The following is an 18,133-nucleotide window of genomic DNA, read 5'->3' on the forward strand; positions in this document are numbered from 1 at the left end:
GAGAACACATGGACCAGGGAGGGGAGCATCACACACTGGGGTCTGTTGGGGGGAAATAGGGGAGGGACAGCGGGGGTTGAGGAGTTGGGGAGAGATAGCATGGGGAGGAATGCCAGATATAGGTGAAGGGGAGGAAGTCAGCAAATCACGCTGCCATGTGTGTACCTATGCAACAATCTTGCATGTTCTTCACATGTACCCCAAAACCTAAAATGCAATAAAACAAAACAAAGCAAAAGAAGAGCTAGGATTGCTACATTTCCCCACAACGTGACGAAAGGAAACCGCGACGGAGGCGCAACTGAATCCAGGAATCGGTGTCTCGACATCCTCGGCCCACCCACTTTAGCTCCAGCCACTCCCGGGACGAAGTCAAGGCCTCAGAAGGTGACTACAACTCCCAGCAGGTCGAGCAGCCCCGCCCCCACGGCTCCGCCCGCGCTGATTCTCCATTGGCGTTCCGGGGGTGGGGATTAGATGGGAGGTGGCCGTGGGGCTGCGGCGGGGATTTGTTCCCTCTTCGGCTTCCGTAGAGGAAGTCGCGCGGACCTTCATCTGGGGTTTCGGTGCTCCCCCCCCCCGCCCCTTCCCCGGGGTCCGGGGGTGACATTGCACCGCGCCCCTCGTGGGGTCGCGTTGCCACCCCACGCGGACTCCCCAGCCGGCGCGCCCCTCCCATTCGGCTGTCCCGGTCAGGCCCCCACCGTCCCACCTGCCCAGCCATGGGGGCTGCGGTGTTTTTCGGCTGCACTTTCGTCGCGTTCGGCCCTGCCTTCGCGCTTTTCTTGATCACTGTGGCTGGAGACCCGCTTCGCGTTATCATCCTGGTCGCAGGGTGAGTAGGGGGTCGGAGAGACGCGGGAGAGCTCCGAAGAGAGAGGTGCGGAAGGGGCTGGAGGAACTGGGGCGAGCCTGGGAGCCTGAATTGGGGGCGATAAGTCGGCGGTGAAGTTTGGGCGGGGTGGGGGGTGGATCTGGGAGATTTGCCCTTTCCCGCAGTTGATTTCCACCGTCCAAGGATCTCACAGATTCCTTCTATATTCCTCCCAGCGACGTCAGAGAAGGCCCAAGGCCGAGACTCGTGAGGGGGCTGTGCTGACCTAGGCTGGCCGAGTCAGGTGCCCTAGGGGAGGATCCAGGAATGGATACCTCGCCCTTCCGTGCTCGCACACTCTGGCTCTTATCGCTCTGAAGACTTTTTAATCAGATTTCTCCCCTTTCCCCTCCGTTCACGTTTCTACAGATGAGTCCCTTGGTGGAGACAATTACCCTACCTGGTCCCTGTCTCCCTAACCATCCGGAAGGCTAACTTCCACCTTTCATGCACCTTTGGCCGCTTTCCCTCCCTGATTTCTCTGGCTGCCCCTACCACTATCTCACTGCCCTTGTTTTTTCTCAGGGCATTTTTCTGGCTGGTCTCCCTGCTCCTGGCCTCTGTGGTCTGGTTCATCTTGGTCCATGTGACCGACCGGTCAGATGCCCGGCTCCAGTACGGCCTCCTGATTTTTGGTGCTGCTGTCTCTGTCCTTCTACAGGAGGTGTTCCGCTTTGCCTACTACAAGCTGCTTAAGTAAGAAGATGGAGTGGTCTGGAGGGGAGAGGGGCAGAGGACTGCACTGTGGGAAGTGGGGCAGCCCCTGGGTGGTGGTTTGGAAGAGGAGGCACTAAGGGAGTACATTAGAGGGAAAGGAGCATCCCTGCCTTCCCTCATGTTTCCCCTACCCCACCCCACCCCAGGAAGGCAGATGAGGGGTTAGCATCGCTGAGTGAGGACGGAAGATCACCCATCTCCATCCGCCAGATGGCCTATGGTGAGCCAAGGGAGAGGGACTGGAGGAGGGAGTTGGACAGCCCCCTCCTCTAGGGAAGTCTCTAAATATCCACATGTTCTAAGTGGCTTCATATTTTCCTTCATCTGTCACTTCCAAAGAAAGGTGGTCTGGAGGGAGAGTAGGTGTGAAAGAATTGTAACCGGGCATGGGGAGGGGTCAGTGGTGAACGGGCAACAGTGTGATCTCTGACATTGATGAGATCCTCCCTTCCCCCAGTTTCTGGTCTCTCCTTCGGTATCATCAGTGGTGTCTTCTCTGTTATCAATATTTTGGCTGATGCACTTGGGCCAGGTGTGGTTGGGATCCATGGAGACTCACCCTATTACTTCCTGACTTCAGGTAAGATCCACCTCCTATATAGCCTTCACGCCCCATCCATCCTTGTCCCTGATCTGATTTATTGGCCTTCCCTGGGAGACTTCTTTGGCTCAACATCTCAGGAGGCTAGGAGAAGATCAGGGATGTATCTCCTCCCCATCTCCCTCCCTGCAGCCTTTCTGACAGCAGCCATTATCCTGCTCCATACCTTTTGGGGAGTTGTGTTCTTTGATGCCTGTGAGAGGAGACGGTACTGGGCTTTGGGCCTGGTGGTTGGGAGTCACCTACTGACATCGGGACTGGTGAGTTGGAGACAGGGGCCTGAGTTAGGGAGAAAAGCATTTAATGGTGAGTGGGATGTGGGGGAAAGGATATCCTCACTTCTTAACATTTTGAACTTAACCTTGGGAGGAGGCGGAAAGGTGAGTCTTTCGAGGTCTCTCACCTCAGCATCAATTCTATCACCTGCTCTGGGGAGAAGATTGAATGGATTAGTCAAACTGTAATGCAGAGGGCCCGAGGTGAGCAGGAGCGGTAGAAACCTTTGAAGGAGCTGAAAATTAAAAGTCTCTTTAACCACAAGATGTTGGGGCTCTGAAGGGAAAGACGGGAATTTGAGAGAGAGATCTGGGAGTCAAACGTGCAGAGAGAATGTGGGCATTAGGTTGGGGGAGAATCTAATCTGTTTCCTACATTTACCCTCCTTCCTAGACATTCCTGAACCCATGGTATGAGGCCAGCCTGCTGCCCATCTATGCAGTCACTGTTTCCATGGGGCTCTGGGCCTTCATCACAGCCGGAGGGTCCCTCCGAAGTATTCAGCGCAGCCTCTTGTGTAAGGACTGACTACCTGGACTGATCGCCTGACAGATCCCACCTGCCTGTCCACTGCCCATGACTGAGCCCAGCCCCAGCCCGGGTCCATTGCCCACATTCTCCGTGTCCTTGTCGTCGGTCTACCCTACCACCTCCAGGGTTTTGCTTTGTCCTTTTGTGACCGTTAGTCTCCAAGCTTCACCAGGAGCAGCCTGGGTTCAGCCAGTCAGTGACTGGTGGGTTTGAATCTGTACTATTCCCCACCATCTGGGGACCCCCTTGTTGTCCAGGACTCCCCCTGTGTCAGTGCTCTGCTCTCACCCTGCCCAAGACTCACCTCCCTTCCCCTCTGCAGGCCGACGGCAGGAGGACAGTCGGGTGATGGTGTATTCTGCCCTGCGCATCCCACCCGAGGACTGAGGGAACCTAGGGGGGACCCCTGGGCCTGGGGTGCCCTCCTGATGTCCTCGCCCTGTATTTCTCCATCTCCAGTTCTGGACAGTGCAGGTTGCCAAGAAAAGGGATCTAGGTTAGCCATTGCCCTGGAGATGAAATTAATGGAGGCTCAAGGGTAGATGAGCTCTGAGTTTCTCAGTACCCTCTCCCCAGACTGGACATCTTTTTCTCAGGCCTGAGGGGAACGATTTTTGGTGTGATAAAGACCCTAATCTGCCTTTTCTTCTTTTTTGAGGTGGGGGGAGGGAGGAGGTATGTTGGAACTCTTCTAACCTCCTTGGGCTGTATTTTCTCTCAAATTGCTCCTCATGGCTGGGCTCATTTCTGTCCCTTTCTCCCTGGTCCCAGACCTTAGGGGAAAGGAAAGAAGTGCATGTTTGGGAACTGGCAATACTGGAACTAATGGTTTTAACCCTTAAACACCAGCATCCCTCCTCTCCCCAAGGTGAAGTGGAGGGTGCTAGGGTGAGCTGGCCCTCCAGAGCTGCAGTGCCGCTGGAGGAGTCAGACTACCATGACATCGTAGGGAAGGAGGGCAGATTTTTTTGTAGTTTTTAATTGGGATGTGGGAGGGGTGGGGAGGTTTTCTATAAACTGTATCATTTTCTGCTGAGGGTGGGGTGTCTCATCCTTTTAATCAAGGTGATTGTGATTTTGACTAATAAAAAAGACTTTGTAATTGTGGGGGAAATTGGCTTTAAAGGGAGGGGATAGCATGATACTTGAGATTTCTGCCCTCTCGTGTCTGTTGTCCAGCCGCTTTCCTAAACTGGCAACCACTGATCTCCAAGCATAGCCTTGGTGCAAGGGCAGAAATCTGGGCTAGAGGTTTCACATGTCTGAAACTTTGGGTTAAGTGTTTTCCCAGAAGCTAATCTTTCTTTTTAGGGGTGGTATAAAATGAGCTAATCACCCATGCTGCTTTTCCCCGTCCTTTGCCTATCTTTACCACCTGAGGAGTTAAGGAACCTGTCCACCCTCAAGAGCCTCAAAGAACAGACCAGAATTAAAGTCAGAAACTTTAATTTCCAAATATATGGATCAAAAATATACAACTTCAACAGCAACTCTTTATCCTAAGGAGAGATTCTGCAGTGTATCTAGGGAAAGGGCCATAAAGGTGAGGGGGTAGAGGACTTTGGGGTACATCCCAAACTTCCCCTGCAACTAAACAGAGTTTGTTCTCTGCTTGAACAACACGGATCTCCTCATTTCCTCCCACGTGTTTGGAGAGACTGAAGGCTCTGCAGTTTTAACTCGAATGACAGCCTGGGTCCATTCCTCTCTGTAGGGGATGTCCAGGGGAAGGAGGACGTCTGCCTACTACTCCTACAGTATTTCTGTCCAGACCCTATACCCCATTTTAGAGGCTTCCTGACAGTCACAGGGGCAGTCATCCACATCCACGGTATCTGAGAGGGAATTTATGCCTCAGTGGTGGCTCGTGCTGAGGTGAAGACCACACTCTTTCTATTTTCCAGCCTCTTCTTCCTGGAAAGGGGAATGGCTCATGAGAATGACTACTATCCAAGTGAAGCAGATTAGAGGTGGAATAGGAGAGTGCTTTTTCATAGAAAAGAAGGCTGGGCAAGGTGGTTCTCGCCTGTAATCCCAGCACTTTGGGAGGCTGAGGCAGGTGGATCACTTGAGGTCAGGAGTTGGAGACCAGCCTGGGCAACATAGTGAAAACCCATCTCTACTAAAAATATAAAAAGTAGCCATGCATGGTAGCACACACCTGCAGTCCCAGCCGTTCAGGAGGCTGAGGTAGAAGGACCACTTGAACCCAGGAGGTGGAGGTTGCAGTGAGCTGTGATAAAGCCACTGTACCCCAGCTTGGACAACAGTGAGAACCTGTCTCAAAAAAAAAAAAAAAAAAGGCCAGGTGTGGTGGCTCACACCTGTAATCCCAGTACTTTGGGAGGCTGAGGCAGGCGGATCACCTGGGGTCAGGAGTTTGAGACCGCTGGCCAACATGGTGAAACTTTGTCTCTACTAAATATACAAAAATTAGCTGGGTGTGGTGGTGCGTGCCTGTAGTCCCAGCTACTTGGGAGGCTGAGGCAGGAGAATCACTTGAACCCGGAGGTAGAGGTTGTAGTGAGCTGAGATTGCGCACCACTGTACTCCAGACTGGGTAACAGAGCAAGACTCCCTCTCAAAAAAAAGAAAGAAAAAAGAAAGGACTGGAGGAATGGAAAGCAGGACCTCACCGAATCTTTCTAGCAATGAAATAAGCAGCCAGCAGAAGGCAGAGACAGCCAACCAAGATTCCTACACCTAGACTCAGCATTTCACCTGGGGGAGATAAAGGTAAAAGGTGTCAGCCTAGGACTAACAGATTTTCAGCCTTTCCCCTACTTGCTGAGGATGCCTCCCCTCCCCCCAATACCTTATAAGGCTGTCTTACCTGTGGTATACAAGGGTCCCTCTGTAAGAGAAGAAAAGGGGTCAGTGGGACTTCAGATCCCCATCCCAGCTGGGAGCAGCACTCTGCTGTGCCTGGGAGAATCACCCGTGCACCCTAGGGTGGGGGTTGGTTCCCAGTCCAAGCTAGTCCTGGAAACCCCTTCCCCTTTTAGCCTTTTCTTCCCACAGGCTCCCTAGTTCCTGCCATTTCTGTCCCTCAGTTTCCCGTCTCTTCTGAGTTATGCAGAATCACCTTGGATGAAAGAAGCAAAGACCATTCGCTGATTGAGAGGCTGAGGGGCTCGGTAGTTCTGTACCAGAAGCTCAGAGGGCTCCTCTTCTGTGGAGAACAATGTCCCCTGAAGCTTTTCCAGCTGAGGAGCAGAAGCGTGGGAGAGGTGTCACTGGGGAGTGGGAAGGGGTCTGAAGATAGAATTGTGTATCTCTCCCCTCATCTCATTTCTCCGCCACTTACCTGTTCCGTTGAAATCTGGGACCTTCTATAGAACACCGTCCAGAGCACACTCTGGTAGCAAGGGGGAGTTGTGAGCGAGCCATTGTAGCGGAAGTACTGCCCCAGCTGTGCGGGGAGCAGCTCTCTCAGGTTGAAGGGAGGCACTGAGGTCTTCTGATCTGGGGAGAACAGACTAGGACTCATCTTCCTTTCAGTGTGCCCTGGCTTACCTAGATAGGGCTCCCAGAAGCAAAATTCCTTGGCTCTAAGTAATTGCCTCATCCCAAGACTAACAGTTTTTGAAAGTTTTTTGAAAGTCTAATCTCACTTCCTGCTATAGATTTTTAAGGCTCACCTTTATGCCTGATTTCATGCAAGTGACTCAGAATGTGTTCATAAGCTATATTCTTAGTCTCACCCACCTGGAAGGGGAGGAAAGAGAGAGAATTTGGAATAACTCCATGTTTGGAATAAAAAATTTATGTAGAGAATAAATGGTCAGGATGGGCTGCTGTCTGCCACAGGAGGGAAGCAAATAGGTGTGATGGTTGCAGAGGAGGTGGAGAGAAACCTGGAAGGGACTGGGAGCTACTGACCTCGATTAGGATGCCCAAGACAGCCAAGCCCTGAGGCCTCTGAGCAGCCTCACTCAAGCTATCATAGGAATCAGAGTCATAATGTACAATGTGGAGCTGAAGGAAGGAAGAGGGAATTGAATTATGGGATGTCCCCACCCCCTTCAAGGCCTTGATCCTGGCCACCACCATCCCCCTGCTGTCCCCGGCAGGCACTAAGTCTGTCTCAAAGGTTGGCCTTATCCCTCCAGCATGACTTTTCCCAAGGTCCGGATCCTTTTCTCAGGACCAACCATCCCTGTTACTTTGCCCGAATCCCAGCTCTTTGTTCCCTGGTACCTCGGCAACTGTGGCTTCACCATTGATCTGATGTTCTGACCCCCCTGGGGATCCTTTCTGACCCCAGTGCAGGTGGAGTTGGGCAGCTACATATTTTCGAGGAAGTCCACCCAGATACAGGGTAGAGGGCAGAGACAGTTGCACTGTGGAGAAAAGAGCAAGCTAGGATTGGTGGAGGAATGCAGATACAGTCCCACACCTGAGTTGCCACCACCTCTTGAGACTTGGCTCTCTTCCAGTTTCCTCTCCAAGTAGCACCCAGTTCCTCCCGAGGCCAGAGCTCTTCTAGCATATCTTCCTTTTTCTCAGTGAAGATCAAATCAGCGCAATGAGACTAACCTACCTATCGAGCTTGACTAGAAACATTTTGATTTCTGCCTTGGCTACAGGAGGCTGATCCCCATTCTCATATTTCCAAATTCATGGACAAAGCTTTTTGAGAATTCGCAGGTTAGGAGAATGCTGCTTTCCCCTGACTCCTGAGGTTATTTATTCATAGCAGATGGGTAATGTGCTGACATCGTAACCAGGATGGAGGGTGGCACATTTTGCGCATGCTCATGAACACCCCATCGTCACACTCATGCACTACAAAAGGATCTGACTCCTAAGAGCTGAGCTGGAGCCTACAACTTCTTGGAGCCCGTGCTTTTACCTGTGTGGCCATTATTGTGCAGGTCCAAAGGCTCGGTGCCAGGCTGGTCATATCCTTGGGGCTGCAGGACAGGCAACTCAGGGTCAAATGTCACCCTGTCGGTCTGGATATCGATGGGCGACTGGGCATTGTTTCCACACTCAGGGTAAGAGGCTGGCCAGTGGTCCTGACCATGTGGGCCTGGGGGGTTACCAAAGACATTGGTCCTGTCCTCCAGCTCTAGGCACCCTTCAACACCGCCCCCATCCCTTTGACCCTGTCCCCTAACCAAGCCATACATCTGGGTGGAGGTAGAAATGGACTTCCCTCCACCCAGGTTAAGACCCCCGTTGTACAGGGATGGGTGAGGTAGGAATCCTGTTGAGTATCAAGCTCCGGTTCCCCTTCTCTACCCAGAGGCAGCGATGATTCTCCGACTATCCTGATGAATGGGGAATGGTAGCTCTTTTACTTACCTATATTTTGAGGACAAGAAAGCTGAATGAGGACAGAGGAGATGCATAGAAAACCTGAATACCCTAAGAGATGGGATTAAAGAGTAGGAGTAGAAAAACGGGAGAAATAAAATGATCCTAGAGAGGCCAGGCACAGTGGCTCACACCTATAATAGCAGCACTTGGGGAGGCTGAAGCAGGTGGATCTCTTGAGGTCAGGAGTTCGAGACCAGCCTGGCCAACATGGTCAAAACCCATCTCTACTAAAAATACAAAAATTAGCCAGATGTGGTGGTGAGCACCTGTAATCCCAGCTACTGGAGAGGCTGAGGCAGGAGAATCACTTAAACCTGGGAGATGGAGTTTGCACCGAGCCGAAATTGCACCACTGCACTCCAGCCTGGGCGACAGCGAGAGACTCTGTCTCCAAAAAAAAAAAACAAACAAAAAAATCCTGCTGGAGGCCTTGGGTTTCAGATATCCTGACTTTTCATCATTCACTTCTTGTTGTCACACACGGACTCTGGAGTTCAGTTATGTCATTAATCAGTAGTTCATAGGAATTGAACTCCACCTCCCCAGTGTCACAAACTATCCCGCCATCCTCTTCGTCACCCCTGACCTCCAGCTCTGTCCCAATTTCAGATGCAGGTTAGGGGTATGATGGATTAGGGTAGAGAGAGCCAGAAGGAGACCTGGCAGCTAAGCTTTTCCCCCCCACCCAGCTTCCTTTCCACCCCAGCTCCCTCACTCCTACATGATTTACTGAGGACTTAACTAGCTTTTCTGCCAAATCAGGAGGTGTAGGATTTGATGATTAGAGCAGGATCTGGGAGCCAAATACGTGAAACTCAACGCAGTGGGAGATCCAGAATGGAGGAGATAGGGTGAGAAGCTAAAGGAAGACTCCTCCCCACCCGCACAGCATGTCTTCCTGCCAGGTGAGGAGGTTCCAGTGTGAAAGGGGAGTCAGGAGGCCTCGAGATCTGCTCTCACCCTCATGTGTCCAGTGTTGACCTGCAAGGCAGAGGATTTGGGTTACAGCCAGTGCAGCCTGGGGCAGAGCCCTGGCCTCCACACTCCCCTCCCTCTAGCATTCTGTACTGCTCCACCTCCCTCTCTGCTGCCCCTCCTCCCTCTGCTCCAGCACTTTCCAAAGGAAGCCCTGAAACTGGACACCTCTGTGGAAAGGTCGGGGGTCTATTTAAATTCACCAGCCAGGCTCTGCTGGTGCCTGCTGAGTAAAGGGGGAGGAGGAATGAAAAGAGGTAAAGCCCAGGGACTAAAATTAACCTGGATCCAAATGTGCGATTGGCCCAACCCTTACTTTTCTCTAACCTGTGCCAAGTCAATCCAACACTTGGAAGATTGGGGTGGGCGGGGTGAGGGTGTGGGCAGAGGGTTTGAAGGATAGAGACTAGAAAGAGGGAAGGAGAAAGGACTTCAGAGTGTGTGTGTGTGTGTGTGTGTGTGTGTGTGTGGGGGGGGGGTGCTTCGGAGGGGGAAGGGGGGATTATTCCTTTGCTTTGAGAAATTGCATGAATAAAGGCACTGAGCTGTACAATCATAAGTAAATTCTTCCTTTCTGGTCCCAGTAGCTCCTCATCACCAGGAAGCTCTGCTCCCCACATTCCGAGATGGTTAGGGGAGGGTGGGAGTTAGGGCAGGGTCTACTCCAGATTGAGGGTGGTGGGTGGGCACAGGCAGCCAGGCTGGCAGGGACAGGATGAAAGTGAAGCATTGTGTGTAGAGAAGAGAGCTGCCAGCTGGGTCACATGTCAGGCTCTCGTGCAGTCCTGTCTGACTCAGGCCAGGGGGTCTGCAGGTCCAGCGCCTCCCCAGGGCCACACTGCCTCAAGCAGAAAAGGAAGGCCTTCCTGCAGGGTTATGCTGCCATATCCATACTCCTAGAAACGCTGGAGAAAAATCCTAAATTCCTTCCTCTCTCTCTCTCTTAGTCCCTTTACTTCCTCAAACTTGTGAGATGCCCTGCTCTTACCCTTGACCTATTCTGCTGGCCCAAGGGAGAGCTGGAGGGAGCCTCTCAGGTACCATCTCTGTGGGACCCCCCAACACCTCGATCTCCCTGGTCTGTGAAGGTGCCTGTCTCTTCTGGTCAGAGCCTCAGCACACTTATTCTATGGCTCTTCCTCCTCTTTCCCTGTGTTTTTCTTTCTCCTCAGATGAGATTTGTGACTCTCCATTTGGCTGCCCGCCTGCCCCCGTCCTCTCTGCATTTGTCGTCTACTCTCTGGACACCCCCCCCCCCCCCTGCTCTTTCCACAAATGTCAGTTACGCATCTAATATGTGCTGGATACTGTGCTAGGCATGGGAAACACAGAAGTGGGGTCTGTGGTTCCAGGGGACGCTCCTGAGCACTTCAGCCTGTTCTCCCAAAAATCGTTCCCCATCTCCTGGGAGCTCCTGAAAGTCCTCTGTAAACGGTAAAGCGTCAAACAAATGTTCACTCTTATACCGCTGCTTTCAGGGGATACCAGGGAGTTAAGTCGCTCCACAGAATGAAGAAGGAACCTTGGCCAAGAAGGGATGAATTGGAGATCAGGGTCTGAGTTGGGCAGAGGTATTCTTCCCCCTACCCCCAGCTATCTACCTTTTCATGCCAGGCCTCTCTGACTCCCTAACTGGAGGAGTTTGTAAATAAAGAAGTCCAGGAGTGCCGACTGGGACCAGGTCAGTGGGAGAAAGAGCTCTGGAGAAAATCTGTAGCCTGCAAAGAGATTCCAGCACTTGCCTGTGTACACACCCAGCCCCCCGCTCGTTCTCTCCCACCTCCAATAGCAGCAAGGCTGGAAAGGCAAAAGATAAAGAAGGGAAGTGGTCTCTACACTCTGCTCTCTTTTTCCCTCCTCTCTGAGCCTATTATTCCAGCCTCTAGGCTTCCTTTTACACCTTTCCTCCCCCGGTTAAGCACACCTGGCGACATGTGAACATCAGCACAAATCAACACACAAACATTTAGTTGTACCTACCCCCGTATGCAGCCAGGATCCAAATCACCTCAAGCAGGACGGCGGAGAACAACATAGTGTCCCAGGAAGGGGCGCAGGGGACTGGGAATTTGAGGACTAGAGGACTAGGACAGGCTGGGGTGGGGGAGAGAGGGAGAGAGAGAGAGAGAGAGAGGAGAATTCCTGGCGTGGAGTGTATCGCTGCTTGTCCTGCTGTTTCTGTGTCTTTGTGGGCTTCCAGAGAATTTGGGGTTTAGTAGGGTACCATGGGTTTCTGGGTCCACAGGACAAATCTCTTGCTGCCTCTTTCTCTGCCCTCTCTCTTTATCTCCCTCTGCAGTCTCCACTCCACTAGCTGGCCGGCGACTTTACAACTGCCTCCTGCTTTTAAGGTGGCTCTGGACGGGTGTATGTGGGGAGGGGGGGCTGCCTGGGCTGCAGGCGAGCAGCTCCTTAAATAGCCAATTAGGCATGCAGGATGGCCCCACTCGGAGCTGCATCGTGGCAAGTTTCACCGGAGCGCTGGCCCTGGCTCAGGAGTCCAGCTGGGGTAAGCTATTCCTTCCTCTGCTAATCACACAGATGCTGCTTATATGGGTGTTTCCTGGAAGCTGGCGGGGGCAAGGAAGGGGATTTGGGGTTCAACTCAGCCTCCTCAAGAGGGCACTCGGTTTTCATCCCCCCCCACCTGGCTTCTCCTCTGCAGAGCAGCTCCCTGGGTGGCATGGAGCAGATGGCGGGGGTACCTGTTCCCAATTCCCTGCAGAATCTGAGCTGCTCTGGAATGGGAAGAGTCCAGAATTAGAAGATATGTAACAAGAAGGAATTGGGGATTCAGGGTGCAGGTGAGGGGTGGAGGAAGTCAAGAACTAAAACCTGAGTTGTGTCCTGAGTTCTAAGGAAGAGAAGTGAGGCCAGGAGAACTCATCTGGAGCAATCTCTTCTGTGCCTGTCACCACCCCCTTCCCACGGTGAGGCCTGGGTCCACGTGCCTGTGTGGCCCGGGAAGGGGGGTGTTGTTTGCTGGATAAAGCCCATTTGTGTGCCCAGCGGGGGAGGGGTGTAGCAGCACCATGGAGAGACAGCGGCTGTAACTGCCAGACCCAGCCACCTCCCTCTCCAGGGAGCCCAGATCTAGGGCGGCTTTTGTCACTGAAGAGGACACTGACCTCTGGCAGAGAGGCCAGGGCAGGAGGAAAGAAGGAGAGACTGTAGGAACAATCACTACCACCATCAGAAAAAGGCGGTTTCCAGAGAAAGAGAGGGGAGGGACGGGAGAGACCACGTGATCCAGATGGAAGAGAAGCCCAGGGTCTTCCCTCCAGCCCAAGGGCTGAGGCACCACATGTGGCACTGAGTGAAACCTGCCACCAAAGAGCTATGCCGTGGAGCATGGAGCCTGCGCGTCTCAGGAATGTGAGCTGATATTTGCTCCCCACGGGACTGGAAATCCCGATCGGAATGTACATCCTAAATCCCTTGTTAGAGAATGTGAAACCCACAGATACTTTCAAGCCAGACATTGAAACCTCTTTCTCCTCCGTGCCCTTTGCCAGAGGCACCAGCCTGGAGGATGCACCCATTTGAGCTCCCTCTGCCCTCCTTGCTCCTGCCGAGTAGCAATAAATAGCCAAACAAAGGGAGCAGAAGCTAAATAAGGGAGCAGGATAAAAGGCAAATGAACAGAATAATGCATGTGCTGGATCATCAGCTCCTGCAGAGACAGGAGCTCACTGTGCCTTTCTGTCCCTCGCGATTGATCTGCAAAGCAAAGCCAGTTTGCTGATGTCATTTCCCTTTTTCTTCTCCTATCACCCTCCGAATTATTTGTCCCCTTCAGGAAAGTTTTCTGATTTCGGGTTCCCCAAAGCCCCATCCATCCCATCTAAAGAAGAGTAAAAGGCTTGAAGTATAAATCAGACTTCCTCGGAATCAGGGTATTTAGCACAAAGAAACAAAAAAAGGAAGCAGAGACACCTTGGTATGAAAGAAGAGATTTAGTGGGGAAGAATGACCTCCGCCGGGACAGAGTTCCCGTGGAGCGCTAAGCTGAGATTCCGATTCCCCAGGCAGGCAGCGCGTCTTGCCAGGCGCCACCTCCTGGCTCGTTTATGAATTTTTAAATTTTAATTGAAGATGTTTTGTGTATGATTCCTTCTGGGAAGTATTTCACTCTGGCGGGCTTTGGGATTTTGCCTATGCAACTACAACTGCACATTGTGTCACAAGGATGTCTTAGCCCGGAGTCAACACTTCCCTGATCTTGGGTGAGCAGCGCATCCAGGTGCTTGTGCCTCCCAGACGACAAAGGCCCTCCTCTCTAGGAGCCAAGGAGCCAGGAGGCGAGCGCCATCCTCCACGCGCTTGACTGTATCTTGAGCTTCGGCTTCACTGTGGCTATTTCTGTCGTTGCTTTCTAGCTGTGCTGATTTGGAGCAGGTGTCAAGAGGACCCTTATTGTAAGTTTTGTTTGTTTGCTTGTTTTAAAGTGACGCCGCTCCCTCTCCCCACTCGGTCTTAATTTCCACTCAACTCTGGCACCTTTGTTTTAGTTCTGACCTCTCTCTCAAGCTCTTTCCTCTCTCGCATTGGCTAAAACCCTTAAACCCAAACTGAGCATCCCACTGCCTTCTGGCGCCATCTCCTGTACTTGCAGTGTACTGAAACTTGACTGAGGTCAGGCACTTTGGGAGGCCAAGGCAGGTGGGTCACTTGAGGCCAGGAGTTCCAGACCTCCCTCACCAACATACCAAAACCCCATGTCTACTAAAAATACCAAAAATTAACCAGGCGTAATGGCGCACGCCTGTAATCCCAGCTACACCGGAGGCTGAAGCAGGAGAATTGGTTGAACTCAGGAAGGGGAGGTTGCAGTGAGCTGAGACTCTGGCTCAAAACAAACAAACAAACAAAAAAAAGTAATTTTAGAAAGGTGGGTCCCTTTGGATCATTTTCTTAGTTTTCTAGTTCACATTACACAACAGATGCAGTATGAAAATCTTGAAAATTGAGGACAGGTAAAAGTTTGTGGTCTGAAAATTTGCAAGTCATTTAATTATAAAGTTACCATATTTTGGTTGCAATTTTGTGTCATACATTGATTCCATGAACAGAACACACTACCTTGTACATAAGTGTTTGTTGACTGAATGAACCTAGTAATTGCAACATTTATTTACTTTCACATAATTTTAGAGCAGAAGGGTCTGCAGGCTTCATTCTAAACCCCTTGTTATACCCTATACAACTGAGTTTTCAGACATTTAAGGATTCAGCCATGGTTAGTCATATAGCTGCTAGGCTGAACCAGAACAAGGACACAGGGACCAGTGAGCTTTCTCCTACACCATTGATTCTCAAATATTAGTGTGCATCAGAATCACCTGGAAAGCTTTTTAAAATACAGATTTCTGGCCAGGCGCAGTGGCTCATGCCTGTAATCCCAGCACTTTGGGAGGCTGAGGCGGGCAGATCACCTTCGGTCAGGAGTTTGAGACCAGCCTGGCCAACATGATGAAACCTCATCTTCACTATAAATAAAAAAAAAAAAAAAATAGCCAAGCATGGTGGTGGGTGTCTGTAATCCCAGCTACTTGGGAGGCTGAGGCAAGAGAATTGCTTGAACCCGGGAGGCAGAGGTTACAGTGAGCTGAGACTGCACCACTGCACTCCAACCTGGATGACAAAAGCAAAACTCTGTCTCAATAAATAAATAAATAAGCACAGATTTCTGGACCTCACCCCCACAGCACCTGATTCTATAGTTCTGGGTATATCCGAATCTACATTAACATTTCTCTTTCTCGCTTGCTCTTTTTTTTTTTGAGACAGAATTTTGCTCTTGTTGCCCAGGCTGGAGTGCGATGGCACAATCTCGGCTCACTGCAACCTCCGCTTCTCATGTTCAAGTGATTCTCCTGCCTCAGTCTCCTGAGTAGCTGGGATTAGAGGCATGTGCCACCATACCTGGCTAATTTTGTATTTTTCAGTAGAGATAGGGTTTCCCATGTTGGTCAGTCTGGTCTTGAACTCCTCACCTCAGGTGATCTGCCACCTCGGCCTCCCAAAGTGCTGGGATTACAGGCATGAGTCACTGAGCCTGGCCTTTTTTTTTTTTGAGACAGAGTTTCACTCTGTTGCCCAGGCTGGAGAGCAATCGCAAGATCTCAGCCCACTGCAACCTACGCCTCCTGGTTCAAGTGATTCTCCTGCCTCAGCCTCCTGAGTAGCTGGGATTACAGGAATGCGCCACCGCGCCCTGCTAATTTTGTATTTTTAATAGAGACAGGTTTTTCCATGTTGGTCAGGCTGGTCTCGAACTCCCGAGCTCAGGTGATCCGCCCACCTCGGCCTCCCAAAGTGCTGGGATTATAGGTGTGAGCCACCACCGCACCCAGCCTCTCTCTACCTTTTTTCTTGGAAATAGGGTCTCACTCTGTCGTCTAGGCTGGAGTGCAGTGGTGAAATCATAGCTCACTTCAGCCTCAAACTCAAGTGATCCTTTTCTCAGCCTCCTGAGTAGCTAGGACTACATGCACATGCCACCATGACTGGCAGGTTTTAAAACTTTTCTTAATTTTTTGTAGAGACAAGATTTTGTCATGTTGCCGAGGCTGGCCTCGAACTCCTGTGCTCAAGTGATTTGTCCAGGACGGCCTCCCAAAGTGCTGAGATTATAAGCATGAGCCATCGCAGCCACCTGTTTCTCGTCACCATGAATAAAACCACTGTAAACGTTTGAGTACAGGTGTTTGAGCAGACATGTTTTTATTGTTCTTGAGTAAATTCTCACCTAGGAATGGGAATAAATAGATGCTGAGTGCTGGATTATACTGGGGTGGGGCGCATATGTTTAACTTTGTAAAAAAAACTTCCAGGCTATTTTTCTTTTACTTTCTTCATTTGAGACAGTGTGGCTCTGTTGCCCAGGTTGGAGTGCCATGGTGTGATCTCAGCTCACTGCAGCCTTCACTTCCTGGGCTCAAGTGATCCTCCCGCCTCAGCCTCCCAGTGTTGGAATTACAGGCGTGAGCCACCGCACCTGGCCTCTTTTTTGTCATTGTTTGTTTTTTTAGATGGAGTTTCACTCTTTGTTGCCCAGGCTGGAGTGCAGTAGCACGATCTTGGCTCACTGCAACCTTCACCTCCTAGGTTCAAGCAATTCTCCTGCCTCAGCCTCCCAAGTAGCTGGGACCACAGGCGCGCACCACCACGCCCAGTTAATTTTTATATTTTTAGTAGAGACGGGGTTTCACCATATTGGCCAGGCCGGTCTCGAACTCCTGACCTCATGCTCTGCCTGCCTCATCCTCAAGTTCTGAGATTACAGCCATGAACCACCACACCCAGCCTATTTTATTTTATTTTTTATAGAGATGGGGTCTTGCCATGTTGCCCAGGCTGGTCTCATCTCCTGGGTTCAAGCGATTCTCTCACCTGGACCTCCCAAAGTGCTGGAATTACCGGTAGGAGCTATTGCACCTGGTCCCCAGACTGTTTTTCCATAGTGCTTATACTGTTTTCTTTCCCACCAGCAATGTATGAGTTCCAGTTGTTCTCATCTTTGCAAACACTTGATCTTGTCTGTTAAAGAAAAAAATATAGGCCAGTCGTGGTGGCTCATGTCTGTAACCCCAGAACTTTGGGAGTTCAAGGCAGGTAGATCACCGAGGTCAGGAGTTCGAGACCAGCCTGGCCAACATGGTGAAACCTCATCTGTACTAAAAATACAAAAATTAGCCAGGGGTGGAGGCAGGAACCTGTAATCCCAGCTACTTGGGAGGATGAGGCAAAAGAATCGCTTGAACCTGGGAGGCAGATGTTGCAGTGAGTCGAGATCATGCCACTGCACTCTAGCCTGAGCAACAGAGCAAGACTCTGTCTCAAAAAAAAATTTTTTTTAAGTGTAGCTATTCTAATAGGTGTATAATGGTATCTCATTTTGGTTTTAATTCAGGATATTAACTTTTTAAAGGGTTTTTGCTATTTTTACTGCCATATTGCCTTCCATAAAGATTTTACTCCTCCAATGGTATTTTTATGAGTTGTTACTCTTTTCTTCTTTAGGGAGATAAACAAAGGACTCTACAACTGGTGTTCTACCGCTAGGCAAAAATTCTGTATTTTTCTTTCCCTTGGGACCTTTTAACTATCACACAGAAATAAAATTCACTTGTATCAGGCTGGGCTCAATGGCTCACGTCTGTAATCCTAGCACTTTGTGAGGCCGAGGCGGGCGGATCACCTGAGGTCAATAGTTCGAGACCAGCCCGACCAACATAGAGATACTGTCTCTACTAAAAATACAAGATTAGCCGGGCATGGTGGCAGATGCCTATAATCGCCACCTACATGGGAGACTGAGGCAGGAGAAATGCTTGAATCTGGGAGGGGGAGGTTGTGGTGAGCTGAGATGGCGCCATTGCACTCCAGCCTGGGCAACAAGAGCAAAACTCCATCTCAAAAAAAAAAAATTCACTTGTACTATGGTTAAATTTCTGTAAAGTGAATATCACCCTCTCATGGAATTTCAGTATAAAATGAGAGCTATGTTTATTGGGAGGAAATTTTGGCTTAAAGATAAGTAAAGGTGGCCGGGCACGGTGGCTCAAGCCTGTAATCCCAGCACTTTGGGAGGCTGAGGCGGGTGGATCACGAGGTCAAGAGATCAAGACCATCCTGGTCAACATGGTGAAACCCCGTCTCTACCAAAAATACAAAAAATTAGCTGGGCATGGTGGTACGTGCCTGTAATCCCAGCTACTCAGGAGGCTGAGGCAGGAGAATTGCCTGAACCCAGGAGGTGGAGGTTGCGGTGAGCCGAGATCACGCCATTGCACTCCAGCCTGGGTAACATGAGTGAAACTCCGTCTCAA

At 50.8% G+C, this 18,133-nt stretch overlaps 2 protein-coding genes and 1 non-coding gene across 7 annotated transcripts; 1 reads left to right on the top strand and 2 right to left on the bottom strand.

The window, feature by feature from the left end:
- Window positions 1-513: 513 nt before the first annotated feature.
- On the top strand, window positions 514-4,106 carry APH1A (aph-1 homolog A, gamma-secretase subunit). Its single transcript, XM_032267477.1, has 7 exons — window positions 514-835; window positions 1,400-1,570; window positions 1,738-1,811; window positions 2,049-2,171; window positions 2,325-2,452; window positions 2,862-2,985; window positions 3,322-4,106. The coding sequence occupies exons 1-7, from the start codon at window positions 723-725 to the stop codon at window positions 3,384-3,386; spliced, it is 798 nt and encodes a 265-aa protein (XP_032123368.1). The 5' UTR covers window positions 514-722; the 3' UTR covers window positions 3,387-4,106.
- Window positions 4,107-4,428: 322 nt separating this feature from the next.
- CA14 (carbonic anhydrase 14) lies at window positions 4,429-12,201 on the bottom strand. Of its 5 annotated transcripts, none has more exons than XM_032267474.1 (12): window positions 12,005-12,201; window positions 11,280-11,393; window positions 9,285-9,305; window positions 7,855-8,034; window positions 7,200-7,342; window positions 6,882-6,977; window positions 6,641-6,707; window positions 6,307-6,464; window positions 6,085-6,205; window positions 5,833-5,853; window positions 5,636-5,720; window positions 4,429-4,913 (listed from the first exon to the last, which is right to left on the bottom strand). In XM_032267474.1, exons 2-12 carry the CDS (start codon window positions 11,332-11,334, stop codon window positions 4,847-4,849), a joined length of 1,014 nt encoding a protein of 337 aa, XP_032123365.1. In that variant the 5' UTR covers window positions 11,335-11,393; window positions 12,005-12,201; the 3' UTR covers window positions 4,429-4,846. The 5 variants fall into 5 exon arrangements, with proteins under 5 accessions (XP_032123365.1, XP_032123363.1, XP_032123367.1 ...); XM_032267472.1 differs by lacking the exon at window positions 12,005-12,201 and adding an exon at window positions 11,524-11,682; XM_032267476.1 differs by lacking the exons at window positions 11,280-11,393; window positions 12,005-12,201 and adding an exon at window positions 8,310-8,331.
- On the bottom strand, window positions 7,696-7,799 carry LOC116542559. Its single transcript, XR_004265265.1, has one exon. It is a non-coding gene; the product is annotated as a small nucleolar RNA U13 (small nucleolar RNA).
- Window positions 12,202-18,133: the final 5,932 nt, after the last annotated feature.

Source organism: Sapajus apella, unplaced genomic scaffold (assembly GCF_009761245.1).
Source record: "Sapajus apella isolate SASKATOON/1434 unplaced genomic scaffold, GSC_monkey_1.0 scaffold169, whole genome shotgun sequence".
Lineage (NCBI taxonomy): Eukaryota > Metazoa > Chordata > Mammalia > Primates > Cebidae > Sapajus > Sapajus apella.

Bases quoted from the DNA above. Each gene is read 5' to 3' on its own strand.
- APH1A (XM_032267477.1), top strand. From the start codon at position 723: ATGGGGGCTGCGGTGTTTTTCGGCTGCACTTTCGTCGCGTTCGGCCCT. The intron at 836-1,399 runs GTGAGTAGGGGG...GTTTTTTCTCAG, and splicing joins GTTATCATCCTGGTCGCAGG to GGCATTTTTCTGGCTGGTCT. The intron at 2,453-2,861 runs GTGAGTTGGAGA...CCTCCTTCCTAG, and splicing joins ACCTACTGACATCGGGACTG to ACATTCCTGAACCCATGGTA.
- CA14 (XM_032267471.1), bottom strand. From the start codon at position 8,134: ATGTATGGCTTGGTTAGGGGACAGGGTCAAAGGGATGGGGGCGGTGTT. The intron at 6,978-7,199 runs GTACCAGGGAAC...TCCTTCCTTCAG, and splicing joins GTGAAGCCACAGTTGCCGAG to CTCCACATTGTACATTATGA. The intron at 6,206-6,306 runs GTAAGTGGCGGA...TCTGCTCCTCAG, and splicing joins CCCAGATTTCAACGGAACAG to CTGGAAAAGCTTCAGGGGAC.